Source organism: Xenopus laevis, chromosome 4L (assembly GCF_017654675.1).
Source record: "Xenopus laevis strain J_2021 chromosome 4L, Xenopus_laevis_v10.1, whole genome shotgun sequence".
NCBI classification, from domain to species: domain Eukaryota; kingdom Metazoa; phylum Chordata; class Amphibia; order Anura; family Pipidae; genus Xenopus; species Xenopus laevis.
In genome coordinates, this window is record NC_054377.1 from 71,428,517 (window position 1) to 71,452,949 (window position 24,433).

At 35.9% G+C, this 24,433-nt stretch overlaps 1 protein-coding gene across 2 annotated transcripts in view; it reads left to right on the forward strand.

Moving 5' to 3' along the window:
• The window catches only part of col24a1.L (collagen, type XXIV, alpha 1 L homeolog), a 156,314-nt gene extending 134,182 nt beyond the window's left edge, over window positions 1-22,132 (forward strand). The window contains exons 44-60 of one of the 2 annotated variants that reach the window (XM_018258139.2): window positions 82-135; window positions 244-297; window positions 1,104-1,157; window positions 2,249-2,356; window positions 4,830-4,937; window positions 6,175-6,282; window positions 6,380-6,433; window positions 6,787-6,849; window positions 7,996-8,049; window positions 8,970-9,005; window positions 10,232-10,267; window positions 11,300-11,326; window positions 12,482-12,547; window positions 14,065-14,233; window positions 14,575-14,684; window positions 19,603-19,812; window positions 20,677-22,132. In XM_018258139.2, the coding sequence (XP_018113628.1) occupies window positions 82-135; window positions 244-297; window positions 1,104-1,157; window positions 2,249-2,356; window positions 4,830-4,937; window positions 6,175-6,282; window positions 6,380-6,433; window positions 6,787-6,849; window positions 7,996-8,049; window positions 8,970-9,005; window positions 10,232-10,267; window positions 11,300-11,326; window positions 12,482-12,547; window positions 14,065-14,233; window positions 14,575-14,684; window positions 19,603-19,812; window positions 20,677-20,823 (1,458 nt within the window). In that variant the 3' untranslated portion in view covers window positions 20,824-22,132. Of the gene's footprint in view, window positions 1-81; window positions 136-243; window positions 298-1,103; window positions 1,158-2,248; window positions 2,357-4,829; window positions 4,938-6,174; window positions 6,283-6,379; window positions 6,434-6,786; window positions 6,850-7,995; window positions 8,050-8,969; window positions 9,006-10,231; window positions 10,268-11,299; window positions 11,327-12,481; window positions 12,548-14,064; window positions 14,234-14,574; window positions 14,685-19,602; window positions 19,813-20,676 lie in introns of those variants that run through there. The other variant, XR_001935320.2, reaches the window with a different exon arrangement.
• The last annotated feature ends 2,301 nt before the right edge of the window (window positions 22,133-24,433 follow it).

Here is a 24,433-nt window from a genome sequence, read left to right on the forward strand (position 1 = left end):
CAAACTTAGTGCCTTTAATTACAAATGGAGGTAAATGTCTCACATTTCTGTAGTCACAGTCATACAACGTTTTCTTCTTAGGGTCATGTTGGAGTTATTGGGCCAAGAGGATCATTTGGACAGCAAGGATCACCAGTAAGTTTATAATCATTTGTACCATGCCATTCTTACTTTTTTCACCAGGTGTTTGGCAAAATAAACAGCAGTTTCATTACAATTCAAATATAACCCTATCTTTTTTAGGGGGAAACAGGCATTACTGGTGAATCCGGGCAAAAGGGAGAAAGAGGTGTTGAGGTAAAACATTACATTTCTGTAAAATATAAGTCAATTATGTTTGATATAACCTATAGCGTATTGTAAAGAAAATAACATTTCTGTCTATAATCTTCATTCAATATCTGGCATATTTTTCATATTTGAATTAAGTCTACTATACTGATGTCTTCTTTTCTCTCTTCATTAATTATGCAACCACCCCCTTGCCTTCCTCCAAGCACAAAAGCGAGGAGTTGAGGGAAGCCTCAAAGTTGGCAGCAGTCCCACTGGGTGTATGTTGTGTAATATGTAAGATTAAAAAAACACTTATCACCTAATAATACAAACATATATGTGATAACAATTTTTTGCCATAGGCAAATGATGCTATTGCTTTTCTAGCAAGTAAGTCAATGGTATTATCTTTAAGAGCCCAAAAATGTGCATAACACTTCAATGGTTTAAGCCCAGTGAAACTGAAGGCAGTAATTTTGCTCTGTAATTGTCTTACATCTAGTTGGCAATAAGTCTGTCAAGTAATGGATTTCTCTGACCCTCCAGCTGTTGTTAAACTACAATTTCTGTGACACTCTAGTAGCCTTTAGCTTTTGGTAGGGTGCTGAATTGTAGTTTAACAACAACATGGTTACAGGTTGGATGTCATTTAATTTAAAATCAAAATAGGGAGCTTGTGTTAAACATTTTGCAAAGACATTAAGCCTATTTAATCGGCCATCATAGCTACACAACTATACATAACAATTGTTACTCTATGTAAAGTCAAAGGAAAAATAAAGCTAAAAATAAATAAATGTAATAATGTCTGTTACATCTTTTAATGTTAGGGTCCTAATGGAAAGAAAGGAGCGAGGGGTCCTCCTGGCAAACCTGGAATTCCTGTGAGTTGTCTATATGTAGTATAATATCTGTTTTGGTTTATTGTGGCCCACTTCAAACCATTTTCCTTCAGAGTAACTTTTATCATGACTCTTCATGATGAAATGGATTTTGCATTACAAATGTACATTGTTCATTTATGGGAAATTCATAGAAATGTCAAACTTCCCCATTGTAGCAACCTTATCTGCCTATCTGCAAATTATTGCAATATGTAGTCATCCAGCCCAAAATGTGGGGGGAAAATATTCAAATAGGAGAAGAAAGGGGAGAGGAGAGCAGAAAGTACAGGGTGTTAAAGGGCCAAAACAACAGAATTTATTTAAGAACTAGAAGGACATAGAATGTGGGAGCACAGTAGAACAAAGTGGAAGAGAGAAGCAAGAAAGGAATTGTAGACATTAATAATAAGGCTGTATTGGAAGAGCAAAAGATAGGGAAAGAAAGTATATTAAAATGGGGAAGAAGATTAAAGTATTACCAAGAAGAGAAAGGGGAGGAATTAAGAGTTTAAGAAGGGGGAGCAAAATTGGTCTGGGGAGAAAATAAAAGTAATGAAAAGAAGGAGAAATAACAGAAAGAGTATGGCAGAAAAGGGAGGGAGGGACATTCTTGCTGTTAGTGTGCTTCTAAATGGGTATTCAAAAAGCAGGCTTGAAAAGTGGAGTGGCACTATAAAAATAACTTCCCATTATAAAATCAGATAAATACTTATTCCACACCCCCGATGCCTTATTATTAGTTGATTTATAGAAATGTATTCCACCGATTTCTGTGCTGTAGTACAGTGTACCGCTGAATTAATTGCTATTTAACACATTCATATGTGTCCAGCTTTAAAGGGGTGAGATGGATACCCTGCTTTTCATGCCCCTGCAACGTGTAGTTGTGCACTTTGCTCTTTATCTAAGAGGTTATACAGCACTGGTTTATCTCAAGGAGCCATACGTGATTTGATATATTTTACTCTCAAACACTTTTAGACCCACTAGTAGCAATGGATATCAGTGGCATTAGAGATACATTTCAAACTGTATTTTCCATGTTAAAAGAGCAGCTGGTGTATTTATATTACTGTTATTTGCTACAATAGGGACCTCCAGGGCTAGTTGGAATAAGGGGTGCTGCTGGACTTCCTGGATCAGACTCTGTCATTGGAAATCCTGGAAAGCCTGGTTTACCTGGAAAATCAGGATTGTCGGTAAGCAGCACAAAGCATTCTTCATGATTTTAGATGTCAGGAAAATAAATAAATACACTATGTACATATTAAAAGATTATACAAGTATCCTAACTTTTAACAAGTTAAAGCATATTTGTCAAAACAGAAGGGTTGAATCACTGCTAGGGTGCTTTGTATGAACAGTAACTAATTAGCGAAAACCATATTGCTTTTATACAAGAAATGTTTTTTGTTTTGTTTTTTAAATATGCTACTCTCCATTCCCTCTGTCAGATAAGTATTCTTCATTCTATGGGGCAAATTCACTAACCTGCGGAGTTGCGCTAGCGCAGGCTTCGCCACACTTCGCCGCACTTCGCCAGGCAAAGTTTCGCCAGAGCGCGCTAATTCATTAAAATCCAAAGTTGCACTCAGGGAGGCGAAAGGTAGCGAAGTTGCACTAGCGTTAATTCGTCAAGGAAAGCGCAGTTACGCTAGTGATGCCTAATTTGCATACGGCGCCAAGTTAAAGTACAATGAACGTATATGTAGCAGCAAATACATTACACTACACAAGCCTGCGAAAGCTTCATAAAACAAAATAGAGGTGTTATTTTGCCCTATACATGTGCCCACTGTATAGTTTAGGTGCCATATGTTAGGAAATGTAGGGGGGAAGGAGAGTACCCCAAAAAAATGTACGATCTTTTTCAGCCAATCACCCTTAAAAAAGGAAAAGACGCCAGCGTTTTTTGGGACTTAGAAAAAATTTCAACTTTTTTTGAAGCAATCCCTATCTACTCTATTGCACTTCGCCTGGTCTGAGGTGGCAAAGGCAAGTCTGGCGCAAGAGGTAACGATCAGTAAAATGCGCAAGTTAGTGAATTAGCGTAGTTACGTCCCTTCATCATAGTGCAACTTCGCCTGGCGTAAGGGTGCGAAGTAGCGCTAGAGTAGGTCCACTTCGCTAGCGAATTCAGCCAGCACCTGTTAGTAAATCGGCAAAGTAACGAAATTACGTCACGCTGGCGAATTTGTGCTAGCGTTAGGTGCTTCGCAGTTAAGTGAATTTGCCCCAAAGACTCTATGATAACTCCCAATGTCTGTAACACTAAAGGTGTGAGTGCATAACTTTACCAAGCAACCTTTTTTTTTTCAAAGCATATTGCATAACCGAGGATGCTATAGTTTTATAATAACATAATTAGGCACCACACAAGGAAACCAGGTAAGCTCATATAGTATCATTGTGTTCTGCAAGAAACACCCATAGTAATTACATGGGTACTAAAGGAATAGTTTAAAAATGTACAAATTAAAAAAAAATCACAATTTATTGATTGTCAGATTAAAATTTTATACTGACCCCAAAAGTTATCATTAGATCTTTTCTTTTGACCTCTTTTCAACTCCTGAAAACAGCTCATAAGATATCACACCTGGATATGAAAAAGGTATGCAACTCAATGTAGTTATTCCACAATTAACCACATGAGTCTGAATAGGCAATAGTGGAACCCTAGATATCTATTTTCTATTATATACAGTATATAATCTACATGAGTCTTAATGGGCAATAGCGGAACCATAGAGATCTATCTTATATTATATACAGTATATAACCTAGCTGTCCACATATTTTGGCTTCTGAAGACCAAGACTAGAATCACAGATGCTAACTAAAGAAATAAACATTATTTAGTTCAATAACGACCTAGCTACTCTCTATGCTCTGCACATGTTTTAGCCCCCCAACACACACTTTACTTTCTTTCTATGCTTCTTGCCTTTCTTTTATTTTTTTGGCATAGTGTACCAAGATAAACATAATATAAGTTAAGCAGATTCCTTTGATGCAGTCCAAAATATTTGTTGGTTGTTTGATGTGTCAATAAAACAGAATGGGGAAAAAGAAAAACAGAAGTGTTGCATGTCTTTTATCACCACCCTGTTTGTTTTTGCTTAACCAGATAACTTATTGGAACAAAAGCTTTAAGTTTAAGGTGATAAAAGGAAATATGATTCGAGAACATCTGTAACAAATACCCTCTAACATATCTTTTTCATCAGTAAGATTTTTATTAGTTCACACAAGTAATACAGTATATTATGGTATCTTTTTCGGTGTGACAAAATGCCATCAGTTTTGATATCCAGATTTGAGTCATATCGATGAAGTAGGGGCAAGATTCATGGGCATGTAGATATTAGCAAAAGCTCAAAAGGTTCAGGAGAGAATTTCCATAAAGGACGTTGTAAATATACTGAGTACATTAAATATATAAAAAATAACAAAAGCTACAGTATGTATGTCTTTAAGTACAATAATAAAATGTTAAGTTAAGGTCAACTAATCATGTGTTATACAGCCGATTGAGCATGGTGCCTTTTACACTTAACATTGTTACAGATCAGTGAAATTTATGAACATTTGTGTTTTTTCCCCTTATGGATTCTGTATAGAAGATAGTTTCTAAAATGTATGCCTATTGCTCTGTTTTTTTCTCTCCAGGGGGAAAAGGGCAGTGCTGGCCTGCCTGGAATAGCTGGATATCCAGGAGCTCGAGGGGAGAAAGGTTCTAATGGTATTGCAGGTACCTCTGGGCAACCAGGACTAAAGGTAATACAATATACAAAATATTAATTTCATATTAGGATTAGTACACTAACCCTAAAATGGTAAACTGATGAAACATGAAAGAGCCACAAAATGTAAAAAAACTAAAATAACTGACAAAATTTAATTTCACAAGTTTCTGCAATTTATAAATTTTTGCTGTGATTTATGAAAAACAATCCCCCAAATTTAACATTTACAAATCAAAATATAACTGCTATATAAATTATATAATATAAATGAAATGATAAAAATATCCCCATTTTTGCAACACCAGTCATGATTTCATCTTTCAGCAAAACATTTAACTCACATAATGGGATTGCTGACCGATCTTTAAGCGTTGTCATATTACATATGTTATTTGTAAGTGGTATTTGTATGTAACATGTTTTTATGTGTAAACCTTTCTGTAGCACAGTGCTGTGGAATATGTTGGTGCTTTATAAATTCATATTAATAATAGTGATACTTTGCTTAGGAAATGATTCCCTTCTCCTGTATTTTACTGCATCTAGAATGGAAAAGAAAATGGAACATTGCTATTTTCATTTTTCCATCTTTTGTTTTACCGCAAGCTTTTAATGTTATAACATTTTAAACAGAATAAAAAAAGCAACTGATATATTAGCATTGTTATATATTAATTAGTGCATTTCTCGTTGTATAGTGGATTAGCCTTACAACTTTACATTAAACAGCATTTTAGAGTATTGGTGTACACTTCATAAGAAAGTACTAAAGAATCATCAAAATGATGTTTTATCATTTCATTTATATTATATATATTATATAATTTATATAACAGTTATATTTTGATTTTTAAATGTTAAATTTTGGGGGATTTAAACAGCATTTAAGAGAATTGGCGCACACTTCATAAGAAAGTACTAAAGAATCATCAAAATGACATTTGGATGAAAGAATGGAAAGAACATGGAAAAGAAACCTTCAAGTGATTTAACTAGGAACAGAAAGGGGCCGTACATTATTACAAAGAAAACAAAATTTTGGTCATAGAGGTCATATTGATCTTAGGGGGTGGCTAACTGACTACAAATACCTTTTACTATAAAGAAACTATTGTGCCTCCCAGAAGAAGGCTGCACGCAGATCTAAAGCACGCATGAAACAATGAATATTAGAACTCACTTGTAAACACAAAAGAAAAGATCTGCAGTTGTGTCCATGTGAATCGTACAGCTGCTTTCATATTAAGATATATTTTTTTCTCTTTAAGGGTGAGCAAGGTCTTCAAGGTCATCCAGGAAAATCAGGTGTAAGAGGCTTTCCTGGATCTGATGGTGACCAAGGACCAAAAGGGGAGCCTGGATTAAAAGGGTTTCCTGTAAGCATCTTTACTATATTGTGAGCGTGTGTCCTATGAAGCCTTTTTGGTTTTTTTTGCATTTGTTAAAGCTATATTTTAATATGTGATATTATAGGGGGAAGATGGTGATCAAGGCTTAATGGGCTTCCAAGGATTCCCAGGACCAAAAGTATGTCATATTTTCATTTAAAATATGTTTTGGCCATCTTAAAATTGTGTGGAGTTGATTTGTTCACCTTTGTAGCAACACTTACGTTATGTGTTGATATTATCCTTTTAATTTTCCTGCTGGTGTTTTGTATCATCACATTGCTCTCGGTTGGTTTTATTACTTCTCTGACCTTCTCATCCAGCTCACAGATGTATCAATATGGTATATTATTCTTGTCAGTTTACCTTACCCACTTGCCTGTTTTTATGTTTTTCAGTATTTTTGAGAATGTGCTATATGCACTCGATCTACTGATTTATGTGCCATTTAACCACATCTGTCTGAATTGCTTTTTTTTAAAAAATTTCTAGGGTCCCACTGGAGACATTGGTGTAATGGGCATTATTGGTCCTAAAGGTCCACCTGGCCAAGTCGTAAGCACAATTTCTATTTTGTTAAGCTGTTTTCATGTATAAAGTACTGTATTTTTCCTGTTTTTGTTAGGGGCTCGTTTGCATGCTTACTTACTCTTACATTTGATGACTAGGAAATACACTCTCTTTATTTAACTACCCAAATGCAGAATACACCTATTAAGATTTTACCAGTATACAGTGCCTACCATCATTATGTACAAACTTTTTGTTTTACTCGAAGAGTGCTCGACTGGTCTTGCGTCAACACCAAAGTCTCACCCGTTGTTTACAATATGTTTCAAACATTTATTTTACATTTGGCTTACACTAGGGGGCAGATATATCAAGGGTCGAATTTCGAAGTATAGAAAAAGCTTCGAAATTCGACCAACGAATTGGAATACTTCGAATATCGAAGCCGAAGTTTTTTTACATCGAGTTTGGCCATTTGCGGTCGAAGTAAAATCGTTTGATCGAACTATGAAATCCTTCGAATTGATCGATTCGAAGGATTTCATCCATCGATCGAATGATTTTTCTTTGGCTTCAAAATTTTAAAATGCTCTAGAAGGTTAATCGGCTAACATAGCACTTTGGCAGGTTTAATTTGGCGAAGTATTGAAATTGAAGTTTTTTTAAAGAGACAGTACTTTAATTATCGAATGGTCGAATATTCGAACGATTTTACTTCAAATCAGTCAAAGTCGTAGTATCCTATTTGATGGTCGAAGTATCCAAAAAATTACTTTGAAAATTCCCTCGAATTCACTTCGACCCTTGATAAATCTGCCCCTAGCTGTATGGAAAAGCTATACCATAATAATTGGAATCCTATATTTTCAGGACAGGCTCTATAAAGAGGTAGCACAAATTATTGCCGTGCATGTAGTTCCATGTATGCAAGAACCATCTATTAGGCATAGTATTGTTATTACATTTTGCAATAAAGATAAAGAATTGGTTAAAACATGAAGATGGGACTGAATGTGAGCCTGCAACCACACTATTAAGAACATTACAAAGCAATCTTATTTCATTTAATTAAATGCTTCCCAGTTATTGTTTTTTATATCTACTGTAGAGGTTCTTCATATCCCTCAGGTATATCATTATACTGTTGTGTTGCCTGCAAGTCATAACATATGAATTCTTACTTTTTCACAGGGATTCAGTGGTCCTGTAGGTCCACCTGGAATAATAGGGCCTATTGGTAAACTGGTAAGTGTTGTTTGTTATTCTCCAATTACCCCAAAGCATTTGGAAAATGCAGCTAAGTGCTGGATACCCTTTACTGCTTAGCTTGTGAAGAGAAATATTCTTGGCCCATGCCCATTTCTTGTTTTTTCTTGTGTGCATGTGTGCAGTGTCAGACTGGCCCATTGGGATTAGCAGGACAACTCCCTGATGTCAGTGGGCCCTCCTGCTTCCAAACATTTGTTCTATTTCATAGTTATATCCTATTTCTGTATGGGAACAAAGAGGCAAAATAGATAAGAGAATACATTTTTGTATGCAAAGAAAAGAGATTAGGCGAATAAAAAGTTTGAACGGGAAGAGGAGGTAAACAGTTTGGCGATGGGGCCCTGATCTAAGGTTTTCTGGTGGGCCCCTTGCATCCCTGTCCTACACCCTGTGTGTGTATTACACATATGAATGCTGTTTTATGGTTGCATCATATTTTGTCTTATCCTGCAATTATCAGACTAAATCATGTACCAGCAAATGCTTCTGAAATTTGCAACATTATTCAACTATACACAGTAACTTGCAACTGTTTTTAGCCACTTTACTGCACAAAATAGACTTTTTCTGCCTATTAAATGTGGGAAGACTTGGACGATCAGCGTAAATGGCCATTAAGAGCCCAGGGCCGTTTCTATACCCCTTACAGCCCCTAGACAGGCCTTCCATTTGCCGTCCTCCATGCTTCAGAGAGCTAGAGAAATAACACTCTCTACACTAGAAGAGCCATTCTGACTGTTTTTCACTATTGATTAAAGCAGTACAATGTCTTTTGGAATTAGTTGGAACAGTTGAAATTGCCTGGGCATGTCTCTGTTTCATTTTAATTTATAATAGTTATATTACATATTATTATGTATTAATACATAATTTAATGTTTATTTATATACTTCCAGGGTAATAGAGGCGACAAAGGTGCACAAGGAGAAATGGTAATATTTGCAATTTTTATGTTTGTATATTTACAGCATTAATTGCTTCACAGTCAAGCTCCAGCCCTCTAGGGTGTTAACAAGCTATGTGCTCCCTTCAGTATAAAGGCTGGTGATTCATTCAATATAGGCAATATGCTAATGACCTGAAGACAGGCAGTGACATAGCAACCCTCTAGTACTACCCAAGTTAAAAAAATTGTTAGGCATTCTTCTCAAAGTACTATGCCACCAAACAGGCCTGGACTGGGAGTCAAAATAGGCCCTGCCATTCTAAGTATACAGAGGCCCAAACAGCCCCCTACCAGCATACTATATGGTAACTTTCTATGGAACCATACAGCAGCCCCTCTGGCATTTGCCAGAACCCACAGATTGCCAGTCCGGGCCTGCCACCAAACACATATAGATGTGTTACTGGCAAAACATTACCCTGTAAATTACTTGACTGAATGTGCTTTATAGCTCTATAGTATTTTAAAGTATGAAGAACATACAGTATAACGTAACTAAAAAATTAAAACTAGGCAATAATGAATAATATATGTTGCTAGTTTTACTTTGGCCTAAAACATAATATTATTTTTAAAAATGGTCCCTTTATTGGAACTCTCTATAGATCAGCATCCCTGTCTGAGTTTCAAATGAGCTGTGGGCATGTCCCTGCCAGAAGCACAGATGATAGCCAATCACAGGCTTGCATTCACACAAGCAAAGACAGGCTTAATTTACCTATGCAGCCTAGCTGCTGGTTGGTTCCTATCCTACAGTGCAGTGTGCTGAGTGCCACAATCTCTACTGCATAGCCTGGGAAAGGAGGCAGCAGGTAATGGAACAGTAGGGTCCTTGGAGAAATTTTCAATAAATCAACCAAAAACACGGCTTTTCTTAGCACATTCCTTCTGTATTTAGAGTAGTGCACTAGCATATTGTTGTTTTTCACACAACTTGTCTCCTTTATGTCCAGGAAGTAGAACTCATGTTGTAATTTTTCTTTAAGTCCTGCAGTTCCTTTCTTACATGTGAAAAAATATTAATATGAAAGCAAATAAATGTTCTGTAATTTTCTAAGAGTCTGAATATTGGTCATTTGCCAATTGTGTTATATGCCAGTATGGCACCAATATACCTATTGAATTAAAATGGCCTGATATCTGTAAAAAATGAATCATGAAAAACAGCAAAGAAAGTGTAGAAAATGGTTTTATTTTTCTCCTGTTTTTTAGGGCCCCCAAGGACCCAGAGGCCACCCGGGTCCTCCTGTAAGTATTAAGAAATCTGATTTGTAATACAGAAGCAAAGCAAGGTTGTGCAATAACTGGGAGAACTTCTGTTTTGTATTAAGTGAACATTTTTTCAAGAGGGATACACTACATTCCTTGATGAATAATGAAAAGTACTGGCTTATTTCATGGTGACATATTTCAAGTGTCTAGAAAAATCATTTTTAAAGCAAATCCAGTAGGTGGAGTGTAAGACACATTTCTCCTTAATAGATTTTGATGTTGAGAAAACACATACTGTATATAGTATATACCAAATTCCACATTATAGCATAGTAATAACTGTAACATGTGTTGGAGTAATTTGGTTGGTACAGAGGTTAGAGCTGTGAAGTGAGATATATTAAAGGAGGATTATTGCTACACTAACCTTTCATGTTCAACCAAACAACTAGAACCTTTAACTACTGTATATAGACATAGGTTTTCTATGGATCAAATGGTCGCTATAGACCTAAGGGTATCCTTGCCTTTTATTAATATAAAATGTGTGTGTATATATATATATATAATGTGCAAAGAGCAAGGTGCACTCACGTTTATTTGAGCACTCACATGGATGGATCCACATCACCTTGCACATTTCGGGAAGAAGTTCCCTTAATCATAGGCTCCTTAATCATAGCCTATGATTAAGGGAACTTCTCCTCGAAATGCGTAAGGCGAGGTGGATCCATCTCATGTTGGAATAAATTCCTTATTTATTTTATCCGGAGTGCCGCCTGTTTGTTTCTCTATCTTATAGCAATGTACATGGAGTTCTGACATGTTGGCTAGTATATATTTTAGCCATACCATATTCGCCCGAATTTACCTGCATAAACTATATGTGTGTATATATCTATATATATATCTATATATATATATCTATATATATATCTATATATATATATATATATATATATATATATATATATATATATATATATATTTATTACACTAGTACAAATTATAAAGCACAATATCATGTTTTATAGTAAGAGTAATTAAAAAAATTATTATGATTTTTAGGGTCCACCGGGATTGCAAGGACCACCGGTAAGTTTATCTCTTAATGTTAAAGCTACTGTGTTTTTTAACTATTAGGGCTTATTTGGTATGATAGGTATAAAAGTGCAGTAACCGATAGGAAACAATTAGAAGAGCTTGGATTAGTCTCGAAATCTGGCTAATGAAAATCCAATATATGATGTTTATAGCACTTTCACACTAATGGACCACTGTATGTTTGATTGCAACCCTTTAAGTGTAATAGATCATAAAAACTACAGAGTGGGAATGAGAGAGAAAAAGAGAGAGAGCAAGTGCATTAGATACTATGTTTCCAAGTTCTTGTTTATTCTGTGGAAAAAGAGAATGTAAATGTCAAGAGAAGGGTAACTTCAATGGCCTAGAACAAGCCATCACACATGAAGGTTTGAGATGATTTTTTTGTAATATCCGAAATACAGGTATTGTACCTGGGGGTTTCTAGATCAGGGTTCATTCTGCATTTTGTATCTCCAAGTCTACTAAAAACGAATTTAAACATTAAATAAATCATTTTTTTCTTTCCAATAAGGATTAATGATATCTTAGTTTGGATCAAATACAAGGTACTATTTTAGTATTGCAGAGAAAAAGGAAATCATTTTTAAAAATGTGAATAATTATTAAATGGGAGCTAGCCTTTCCATAATTCAGAGCTTTCTGGATAACAGGTTTGCGAATAATGGATCCCTTACCTTTACAGAGATTTACTTACAGTGGCAACCACTCTGCAGTTACAAATTTGGTACCATTATGGAAGTGTTACACTGCTCCATTTTTAACAGGGACAGGGAATACAAAGTGCAAAATCTCCCCTATGCAACCAAGCTTACCGTCCAAATTAATGAGGTGGGGGTATTTTGAAGGCTTTGTTATGGTGAGAAAATGCTCAGTGTGCTGTTGCTCTAAAATCATGATGGAGGAGGCTGCAGGAATGAGATAAGATGATACTTAGAATTATATCAAATTTAGTTAAATGTGTTTAGAATGTGATGAGGATATTAATATATGATGGCACAGAAACTGAAATTTGATGTTATAATTAAATCTGACTATTGTATTTTCTACCAATATTCTACCAATATCATATATTTTCTTGGTTGGTTCTAAGTTATCTTAGTAGTAGCCCCTAATCTTTAATTAATCATGTTTTTATTTTGGTAGAAATATGTGGATATGAATGCTGCTATTCAGGCCTTGATTAACTCACATGCTGCCTTGCAGATTGAGGTATTGTACCTTTTTCGTTTGTAACTTTAAAAATTGTAAGAAAATTAGTTATTCATATACAATAAATGGAAATATCAAGCATACACATCTAACACTAATGACACATGCAGTGTTTTCTTCACTGGCGAAGGCTAGCATAATTATTAGTCCAAACATCTGCCCTGTGTGTACAGTAACAGGCAAATGCTGTGGCATGAGGCTCAGGCGGTTCTGGCCTTTTCGCTGGAGGCATTTTGGCACCAATAGAAAAAAAAAAAAACGCATGTATGACACTAGTCCAGAATCAAGAAAGATAAATAATGATGAGCAGGTTTTTAATTCTACATTTGATATTGTTTGGCATGGTGCAGTTTTACTTTCTCTTGTAAAATATTGCTTATAAGATCATTTAAAACTCATTGGCTCATTATTAGGTTTTATAATTATTTCAGGAAAAGATACACAGCTACACTGCACCTAAAAATAATTGTTCAGTGTAAAAATAAAAACTGGGTAAATAGACAGGCTGTGCAAAATAAAAAATGTTTCTAATATAGTTAGTTAGGCAAAAATGTAATGTATAAAGGCTGGAGTGACTGGATGAACATAATAGCCAGAACACTAGTTTCTACTTTGCAGCTCTCTAACTTTGAATTAGTCAGTGTCAGTCAGTTTGTCAGGGAGGCAACATGGGATATACCTGTAACTGTTTAGTGAGTTTGTAATTGATCCTCAGCATTCAGCTCAGATTCAAAAGCAAACGGTTATGACCCATTGCCCCCCCCACACACACACACTAAAGTAACTGATTACTGGTTACTGACTGATAATCAGTGAGAGAGCTGAAAAGCAGACTTTATAGATTACATTTTTGACTAACTATATTAGAAACATTTTTTATTTTGCACAGCCTATCTATTTACCCAGTTTTTATTTTTACACTGAACTGTTCCTTTAATGCATATACTACTCAAATAATATACTCGTCGTCTGTTTTTAGTATTTTTCCCCTCACCTTGACCTAGCACCAAGTCCTAACAAAACTTAAGTCATTGCAGGCTGAGTGGCATTTTTACATACTATTTAGAGAGTATCTAAATATTTCATTACTATTTTTTTGCTCAGTCTGTGAGCAATATTATTATGAAGAAATATCTATCACACAACTGTACAACTGTACTTGTCAACCATTTCATATTAAAGAAAACCATTTTAGTAGTCTTAACTACTTCTGAATAAATTCTCCCATATAAGACTCAGGACTTTGCCTGAATTGTAAGAGCGTACAATTTAAATATATTATTAGATGAAAGTATAAATAAAAGTGTAATTGTTCTTATTGTTACATTCATAAAATAATTTTTCCATTCTCTTGTTTTTTTTCTGTTTTCTTTTCTTGTCCATTCTTGCATGATCTTAATAACTATAACATAATATTTACTAATAATATGGCAATTTGGTTTAACCAATGCTTGTATTAACTGCATGTGTGCATTTGGGGCTGTGCATTCTAACAATATGCAACGGTACCATGGCAGAGTTATCAGAACACAGAAGTAACAATATTAGATTATAGTGCAGAGATTTTTAAAACCCTACACTACCTGACTAATTTAATGCACAGTATAAAGAATCCACCTGGGACTCGGGATAACCCAGCTCGCATCTGTCGTGATCTGGTCAACTGTGAACGCAAAGTGGCTGATGGTAAGTACTTACAGATACATACTAGAAATGACAGTTCACCCTATGCCTAACTAGTTCTTTAGCAGACTTTGGTTTAACAGAATAGAATGGCAGTTTTACACTAACCCCCTATTTACTGTTCAGAGAATCTTAATTAGACAGCAATACAAAATAAATAGACCACAACACACTGGGTATGAAATATTTTGTTTATTAGCCTTTCGTTACAAATAAAAAGTTAACCCCTCAACTTAAAATATAAGCACACCAGCGCAACCCTTTAATGGAGCCAGCCTACACTTTTTCAGCAAAATAAAATTTCTCAACTCACAGTGCTTAATAATATGCATTTTATTTAAAAGGAAAATATTGGATTGATCCAAACCTAGGATGCCCTTCAGATGCTATTCAAGTTTTCTGCAATTTCACTGCTGGTGGACAGACATGCTTGTCACCTGTCACTGTGACAGAGGTAAAGTATAATGGCTAGCATTTTATAGTTTATAAGGAAATTGATGATGCTATAATAGTGGCTGACAAGACTATTTGGAGCCTTGCAGTACAGTGAGGTGTGACAGCAATTGATGGTCCTTCCTAGTAGCAAGGCAAGGAGAAGATATTTTATTAGGTGGCTTAGTGTGAGGTTCTAGCGATTAACATATGAAGGTCAATTCTCAAAAGGAGATATAAGCATTCCATCAGTAAAGAGCTGACAATTTTTTATTAAAGCAATCGCTTCTTCTGTTTGCACAAAGGACAATATAGCAATAACTAAGACACTTGTACAGAGGTCCTATTGTGATTATATAGAAACTGCAAAGAACTCTATGCTGGCGAGGTCTTGGACAACACCGAAAGATTCAGCAACACGTTGGCTTCTGTATTTTCCTCCAGGTGCTAAATTATTACATGATATGTGGCTTCTCACTACATTTATTTGCTGCTGGATTGTTGCCCAATATATTGGATCAGCACAGGAGCCAAACCAGCTAGACTGATCTAAATAATATAGCGAACATTGATGATTTAACAAGGAGCCTTGGACACTTTGGGGTAGATTTATCAAAGAGTGAAGTTAGAGATTTCCACAGTCCGCAGAGTGAAATACCGCCTCTCTCCATTCATTTCTATGGGATTTTTTGAAGGAGTATTTACCAAAGGGTGATAGTGAAAGTTCACCATTTGAAAAATACGCCTTTAAAAATCCCTTAGAAATTAATGGAGAGAGGCGGTATTTCACTCTGCGGACTGTGGAGATCTCTAACTTCACTCTTTGATAAATCTTCCCCTTTGGGTCTAGTAATAAGATTTCATCATTATTTAGTATCATTGCGAAAGAAAATTTGCCAGAATTAGCCATACTAAAAGTTAACCTAAAGTTAATTTTAATAGAGACCATTAGGGTTTTACCAAAATTAATGCATCTGGGACAAGTAGTAGGCACTTGGATTTCCATTGCTGTTAATTAATGATAGTTAATGCATTATTACTATATTTTTTTAATGGTGGAAATAAAAAATAAAGTAACTTAGATCTTTGCTATAATCTTAGTTAGAGACATTCAAGAGAATAACACAATTTGACTTTTTTTTATTAGACTTTTATTTTCATTTAACAAGTGGTAGGCAATGTGCAGAACTGCAGGCACAACCTGCCATATTTTTGCACTTTGCATACTGTCTTTCTTTCAGAGTACTTAGAGCAGCCACCATGAATTCTTCATGTGTTTGTCAGCACTGCATTCATTATGGGTGAAAGGGGGAGAAGTTGGTGACATTTACCCTGCAGAGTGCAGCCAAATCATAAATAGACGTGCACTCTTAATGAGCACTAAGGGACATGCTCTTGAACCCCTTAGTACTCTTGCATCTGGACTTATAGTAAAATAAAACCTTTTGTTTTGCTGAGGAGCCATGCACATGGACTAAGCAAATATACAAATCTTCATCACAATAGTAACACCAGTGGATTAGGCCCAAAAATGAATTCAGAAAGGTGGCAAAGAAAGCAAAAGAGAGGAAAGGGAGTCAAGTACAAAGTCAAGTACAAACTAGCACTAGAAGTTTTTAGTTACCTAAACATTATCAAATGATATGCTGTTTCAAAGTTAAACATAGATAATTTAACCATGACTTGCAGTGGTGGTGATATTCAGTCCAAGGCTACCAAGACTCTGCATATCATTAAAAGCCATTTTAATATTCAGTGATCAGTTTGAAACAGGCCTGGGAACTTATGGCCTAAGATCACATATCCATTGATGAGCACATTGTTCAAAATGTAAAATACTTACCTTTATGTAGCTACAAGGATGCATTTAGGTAATAAAATAGATGGTATAAGATTGTCGCAGGTCACAAAAATTGTACTTTTCCTTAAATTAATGGAATTCCGGTCTGATCATTGACCCGACCAGTTGGATCATTGCACACAAATGCAAAAAAAGTTTAGGAATGTCTACTCTACTTCCGCTCCCCCTTGCTATAATTTCTTCAAGATTTCCTCTCCACAGTAGTCAATTAACAATAGTAATAAAACCAAAATGCATATTGCTGAATCAGTTCTTGGATTATAACTCTGGGTCCCCTAAGAAAAAGATTGAGATTGAGAAATGCTGGTAACTTTGAGCTGGCTCTGAATTATCCTGTATAGGTTAAGGTACTATTGCATTGCTCTCAAAGTAATTTGAGTACTGCTTTAGTTTTGTAAACCTAGTTATATACTGACCATGTGTGTTAACTGTGCTGTTAGAAATACACAAGTTTGGCTTTCCAGAAGAAATGTATATAGATACACCTAGCAGTGTATAATCAAAACAGTACTACCAGGCGTTCTGTCACTTAATATTACTTCGTTCCCTGACCTTTCAGTCTGGTATGCAAGAACAATAACTCCCATAATATAGGAATTCAGTTATACCGTTTTCAGGCACTTCTGTAGCAGGAGTAATTATATTGTCTGCATATGTTTTCTATAAAACTCTTTCTCCGTTTTTTAGATGATTTCTGTTAGATGTTACTTCCAACTTCTTACTGCAGATTCCAGCAATCAAAAAAAGACTAATTGTCTGTGATGTTATGACTAAAAGAATAAAGTGCAACTGATGGAGTTTTGCTGGGAATATATATTCAGATGTGTAATACATCTGCTGTTTGCTCCTTGTATTTAACCCTTCACCCCGAAAAAGTCAGCGTTCCCCATAAACTTCATTTGTTAACTTCAAGTCTTCAAACAATCCAGTAACTACAATACCCTTGGGTACAGATGTCGTATAAATACACATAATTCTTCTTAGCATTGTAAAGAACACGTGTTATTGTTAATATTTAACGTAATTATTTGAGATTGCTAAATAATAGCCAAAATGGAGAATATGCATCAAAGTAATATAGCTGTGTATATAGCAGCTGACAGCTTGTTTAGTTAATAGCTAGAAAGTTCATACTGTTCTGTACATAATACCTCAGGGCTCAGACGACTTTATTGTATGGGAAGTTGGATGCCTGAGGCATGATTCTAATAAGTATGTCTGGCCAGCACTAACATGATACATAGACAAGTACTGCTCTGCCACAATCAGACTCTATATTGTGGCAAAAAGCTATACGTTGAGCAAATACTTTGCTTTTTATTTCACTTTCTAGGGAGGTTACTTACCTGAGTCCCTCCAGCTATATTGGCCGTTACAACTGGACATACTCAAATTTATCTGGGAGTAGAGTGCTAAAAATATTAAAATCTACATTAATAAAGGCATTGGTATCTATATATTTATTTGTGAGTGTATAGAGAAGTCAGTGTGAGTGTGTGCATGTATGGATGCTGGGTTTTATTTGGAGGGATTAGACTTGACGGTATTTAGTCTTTCTTCAACCCAACTTAACTATGTTATTATGGATATATATATATATATATCTGTAGATGTTGAGATCATTAAAGGGATCCTGTCATCGGAAAACATGTTTTTTTCAAAATGGATCTGTTAATAGTGCTACTCCAGCAGGATTCTGCACTGAAATCTATTTCTCAAAAGAGCAAACAGATTTTTTTATATTCAATTTTGAAATCTGACATGGGGCTAGACATTTTGTCATTTTCCCAGCTGCCCCCAGTCATGTGACTTGTGCCTGCACTTTAGGAGAGAAATGCTTTCTGGCAGGCTGCTGTTTTTCCTTCTCAATGTAACTGAATGTGTCTCAGTGGGACATGGGTTTTTACTATTGAGTGTTGTTCTTAGATCTACCAGGCAGCTGTTATCTTGTGTTAGGGAGCTGCTATCTGGTTACCTTCCTATTGTTCTTTTGTTTGGCTGTTTGTTTGGGGGGGAAGGGAGGTGGGTGATATCACTCCAACTTGCAGTACAGCAGTAAAGAGTGATTGAAGTTTATCAGAGCACAAGTCACATGACTTGGGGCAGCTGTGAAATTGACAATATGTCTAGCCCCATGTCAGATTTCAAAATTGAATATAAAAAAATCTGTTTGCTCTTTTGAGAAATGGATTCTGAATTCCATTTCTGCTGGAGCAGCACTATTAACTGGGACAGTATCCCTTTAAAGTCTTGGATATTATGCTTCTCCAAGAAGTCATCCAAGCAACACTCTCAAAACTATTGGTGCTGTGGGATGCAATTGAATGAGCCCAGTAGCATGAGTCTAGTTTAGTGCAACTTTAATTTTTTAATCATAGTGGCTGTTGGGCTTACTTAGGAACATGGCAATTGAGCTTGTGCAATCCGGGACCTCTGTGTTGAAATTAACCCTACAGAGGTTTAGAGAGAACTCTAGTTTTGCTGCTGTTCATGTTACCTTATGCAGAGCTTCGAGCCCCGGGAGGCTGGGTGAACGCAAGAAGCTTGGGTTTCCCCCAATTCTTAGTATTAGAAGTGTATGTATGTTGCAGCCTTAACAATTAATACTCTGAACTGATTAACCATGTCAATTACCTGTATATCTACTATTATTTCTAGGATATATGATGATTTTTTTATTCACCTAGTTCACCACTTGTTACTTTTCTTGTGCACATTATTAGTCCTAATTCAATACAGCATTTCCATATTCAATATAAGAATCCTGTTCTTCGAGAGTTTGTTGTTGTCCTTGACTTCCTATCGAATGGTTTATTTTGAGGCTTTTTGTGTATTCAACATTTCTTTGCTGCAGACTTCCTGTGGAGTTCTCCATTGAGGCATTTGTCATTGAACCCAAAATAGAAAAATTCATTGTTTACAGAACATTCATGATGATCAATAAATAACACAGTATGAAGGGACTAAAATGTGATCTTTACTTTTAGGTCTAAATATGAAGTAGTAAATGTTAACTGTTAATATTTTCTATTAATTGCTTGCTGGTAATTCAACTTATAAATATTTTCTTATTTTTTAGTTGAATTTTGGTGTGGGGAAAGTCCAAATGAATTTTCTGCATTTGCTGAGCACAGAGGCAGTTCATACTCTCACTATTCACTGTCTGAACACGCCTGTCTTGGGCACTGAGACACATGGGCTAACACCTATCACCTTCAAAGGATGGAATGGTCACATGTTTGAAGGGAAGAGATTACCTGCTACAAATATCCTTCTGGACGAATGCATGGTAAGGTGAACTTGAATAGCTGTGTTGAAGTATTGATCTAGGTATTACAGAATCCTCAGTTCTAGATCATGTTTTCCTTTTTTTATTTCAAATTGAGTAAAATACACAGCTTTGGTTCAGTTTGAAGCAATGCAAACTCTTAGGGGGTTATTTATCGAAAGATCGAGTTTGTGACGTTTGTAAGGTTTTTTTATAGCTCAAATAAACTCACAACTCAAATGTTTTCGAATTTATGTAAAAAAACTCTAATCAGTGTAAAACTGAATACTCAAATTAATTGAGTTTTTGCCAAAAAAAAACTTGAATGACTCGAATTCATCGAGTTTTCGAGCACAAATCACCAAAAAAAACCTGAACATCCACGAAGGCTACAAACATCTTCAAATCGTTCAAGGGACATCTGCCATTGACTTCTATATGACCTTGATGGGTTTAAGCTGGAGTATTTTCGAATTCAAGCTATTTCCAGCTTTGGGGTATAATAAATCTGAAAAAGTTTGATTTTTTTTTTAACCTGAAAATTCTAGTTTTTACTGAAAACTTCCCACAAAAACTCGAATTTTTCAGGAAAAAAGCTACTCGACCCTTAATAAATAACTCCTTAAACAATTGCATTTTACTGTTGAAGTTGTTGGATCTGACTTCATATGTGAGAATTGCTCCAGCTTAACTTGACCATAGTCACTATTAAGAGGGCTTCATAATTTTTCACTGTGTGTGAAAGTGATAGGGACCTTGAATTTTCTCTTTCTTTCTTTCTTTCTTTCTTTCTTTCTTTCTTTCTTTCTTTCTTTCTTTCTTTCTTTCTTTCAAGATGGCAAACAATGTATAAATTATATTGCTCATTTTGAATTCTCATTGCAGGTGCAAGATGGCAGCTGGCACAAAACGCAGTTTCAGTTTTTTACGCACGAAACCAACCAGCTTCCAATTGTTGAAATCCAGACGTTTCCCCAACTTAAGGCAACACAGCAGAATTACTTAGAAAACGGTCAGCTCTGCTTCCTTTGACGTGAATTTGGCTTCAATTTACAAGGGACTGCTGCAGAGAAAGTGCTTTTCTTTCTGGACGGAAAAAAACAAAAAATCAAAAAGCGAAGAAAGAAATCGGTTCTGTGACTGTTATTCAGAACAATGGATCTTATGAACTAAAGAAATCAATAAAAAGCAAGAAGATTTCTTTCTAAGGATGATTGGCATTCAACAGAAAACTTTAACTTTGATATATAGAATATTTAATTTTTTGTTTTTTTTTTCAAGACAAATGCCCCACCCCCAAAACAAGAACTATATCTAACAAATGAAAATCATTTGGATCTATAGGATCAGAAAACCAAAAACACTGTACATTAGAAGACAATATCAAGGGGGCCTCTAACTTGCTAAGGAGCAGTACCGGTTATTACTCCTAAAAGTGCAATAGATTGTCTTTGGAAGTGATTTATATTAACCATTGGGGGTTTTCCTTTGCAGAAGGGAATTACAGGTAGTTCACGCATATGTGATGGCAAAGGAACACAATTTATTTTCTGGTCTCATGGATATATATATATATATACACCTCTTTACAGGTTCCCTACCTCTTGTGTGTTGGCTTTTTATAATGCCTGGTGCTCTTAATACCACAAGGTGCTGAGTTAGGTGAGATCAAGCTGATTAATATTTCTGTACACCCTGTATGTACTGGCTACATCAATTCTCTCCAGGAAAAGTACTTATTTTTAAATATTTGCTCATGTATTTCATTACAAATCAAAACTTTATTTATGTGAAATTTTAATGTAAAATGTTTGATTTATTTTTGTTATAATGGTACATTTCAGCGGTGCACAATGGGGCACATAGGCGAAAGAAGTGCAGACGTTGTAAAGATGGTTGTACAACAAGGTTCATTTTGATTGGGATGTACTTTATTTTTATAAACATCTGCTGGCATCCAAAGATGTTAGAGTGTATATATTTTGTAACATTTATTGAAATTTTAATACAGCGAATATTTTAAACATGCTGATGTTAAGTTATAATATTTGTAATCATTTCAGACATTTAGGAAATGTTTTACAATATTAATAGGTGCTATCACTTTTTATTTAATGTGATTTGTTCTTTTAAAAAAAAAAAAAAACATTTAATATTTTAATAAAAAGGTCATCTTTGCTGAATGTTGTGTGTTTATTGCCTTTGCCTGCTTTCATTTGATTACAGTCCAGATTTTCTTTCCTGATGTGGTATGTTTTCTTTCATAGTAATATTTTCTTGCATTCTCTCTTTACTGTAAAAATCGTCGAATTCTCCATAATAAAAATGTTGTTGTAAACTAGTTGTATTTCGAGTTACATTCTCTATTTTCATTTTCATCCCCGAATGAGGCACATTGTACAATAAACCAGTTTTTCTTAAACTGTGAGGCCTGGTGTGACCTGAGCAGACTTTCCAGAATATTCTATAAGAACAAGTAGCAGTCAAGGCCGGATTTACATAGCGGGCGCCCCAAGGCCCACTGCCGTTCATCGCCCCTGTTCCCTCCCCTTTATTCGTGCAAATTTTCATCATCTGGACAGGAACAATGGGGATTGGTGCAAGGAAATTGAAAAAATGATTGTACCTCCAGCGCATCCCCAGTGTTTTTGAACCAATGTGGGTGTGGTTGGGCAGCATGCCGCCCCCTAAAATCCTGCCGCCCCAGGCCTAGGTGGCCTTTCCACAAATCCGGGCCTGGTAGCAGTAGCTTGTATGAGAGATACAAGCTACTGCTACTTTTTCATATAGAATGTTCTGGAGTGTTATGTGATGATTATACAATCTATATAATATAAAGATAATGTATTTTATAGGGATGCACCGAATCCAGGATTCGGTTCGGAATTCGGCTAGGATTCGGCCTTTTTAAGCAGGATTCGGATTCAGCCGAATCCTTCTGCCTGGCCAAACCGAATCCGAATCCTAATTTGCATATGTAAATTAGGGGCATGGAGGGAATCACGTGACTTTTTGTCACAAAACAAGGAAGTAAAAAATGTTTTCCCCTTCCCACACCTAGTTTGCATATGCGGTATTCGGCCGAATCTTTCGCAAAGGATTCGGGGTTTCGGCCGAATCCAAAAAAGTGGATTCGGTGCATCCCTAGTATTTTACTAAAAATAGCTTCTCATTTTAGCATTTGTGTATATTTATTTTATTAACATTTACTTTAATTATGTGTTTCCATGCTTTTTGCACAGCAATGCTTGAAGGAGAACTAAACCCCCCTTTAGTCAAAAGTCTCCACTGGCCCCCCTGCCTGCCTCCCCCCTGCACAGTGTTACCCCTGAATTGTGTCCCCTCCAGAAATACTGACCGCACATGCAGAGTAAGCGCAGCGGAGCTCACAGACATTTTCTGGAGCTTCGGTATTCTTTTGGTCCCTTTGGCAATTTCCATTACTTTCGGGGCTTGCGCAGTTGTAACAAGCCGGAAGATCACTCCAAATGCACATGCGCCAATACGGTGCCTACATTACGAAGATTACTGAAGCACAGAAGATGGCGTCCGTGAGCTCCGCTGCACTGACTCTGCATGTGCGGTCAGTATTTCTAGAGGGGACACAATTCAGGGGTAACACTATGCAGGGGGAGGCAGTGGAGGGGGACCTGTGGGGACTTTTGGCTAAAATTTAGGTTTAGTTCTCCTTTAAATGATGTCTGAACAGTTTCAAAACCAGGCTCTGAATGATAATTGTCTTCTCTCAGGAGAACAGTTGACTTAAAGGTTTCCACTTGACATAAGGCTTGTGCTTTTTCCTACTTTTTGCCTTTTCTTTTAATACAAAAATTTATGAAAATATCTGATATGAAATATCTATTGTTTTTGTTATTTCTTGCACTAAAAGGAAGATAATACAATAGGCAATACATTTTCAACACAAATTCTAATCATCGTTTTCATACTGAGCATGTTTATGTAGGTGTATATTTTAACTTTAAATATATGATAGTTAGTCAACTACCACAGCCTACTTGTGTTTGGAATATTTTAGTTGCTTCAAGGCACTTGCAAATTATTGTGCATCCCTGTGTTGCAAGCATGTCCAAATTGTAAAGCTCATTAAACAGAAACATGTTTAATTAGTCTTTGGATGAGCCCTCCTAATACAAGAGAATAAAGCTGCTCATACAAATAACCACACATCTGCAGATACTGTAACTGAGTACAGAATAGTCAGCGTTAGTATATTTACAGGAAAATAAAGTGAATGAAGTCTGTTCTATAATGGGGCATAATTCCCCTTCAACCAGTCCATCAGAAACTATGTTCTACTGACTGTTTCATAGTTAAAGCTGGGTTTGAGACACATTTGCTTCTCATGTGACAAATAGTGTCGTTGAGCTTGGTCCTTTTCTTAGCATTTCTTTACCTGAACATTAGTTACATAGGAACGACTTTCTAGTTCTGATCACCTTCACGTTTACATTAGGTTGTTATGTTTGGGGAACAAAAAGATCAAAATCGCCCATTCACCTTGAATGAAAATCATCTGGTGCAGTTTTGTGAGGATGATTTATTGTTTTAAAATGCTGACTGACACCTTCATGAGTGCTAGTCTCTGACAGGACACTGCACACTTTTAGGCAAATCCCATTTG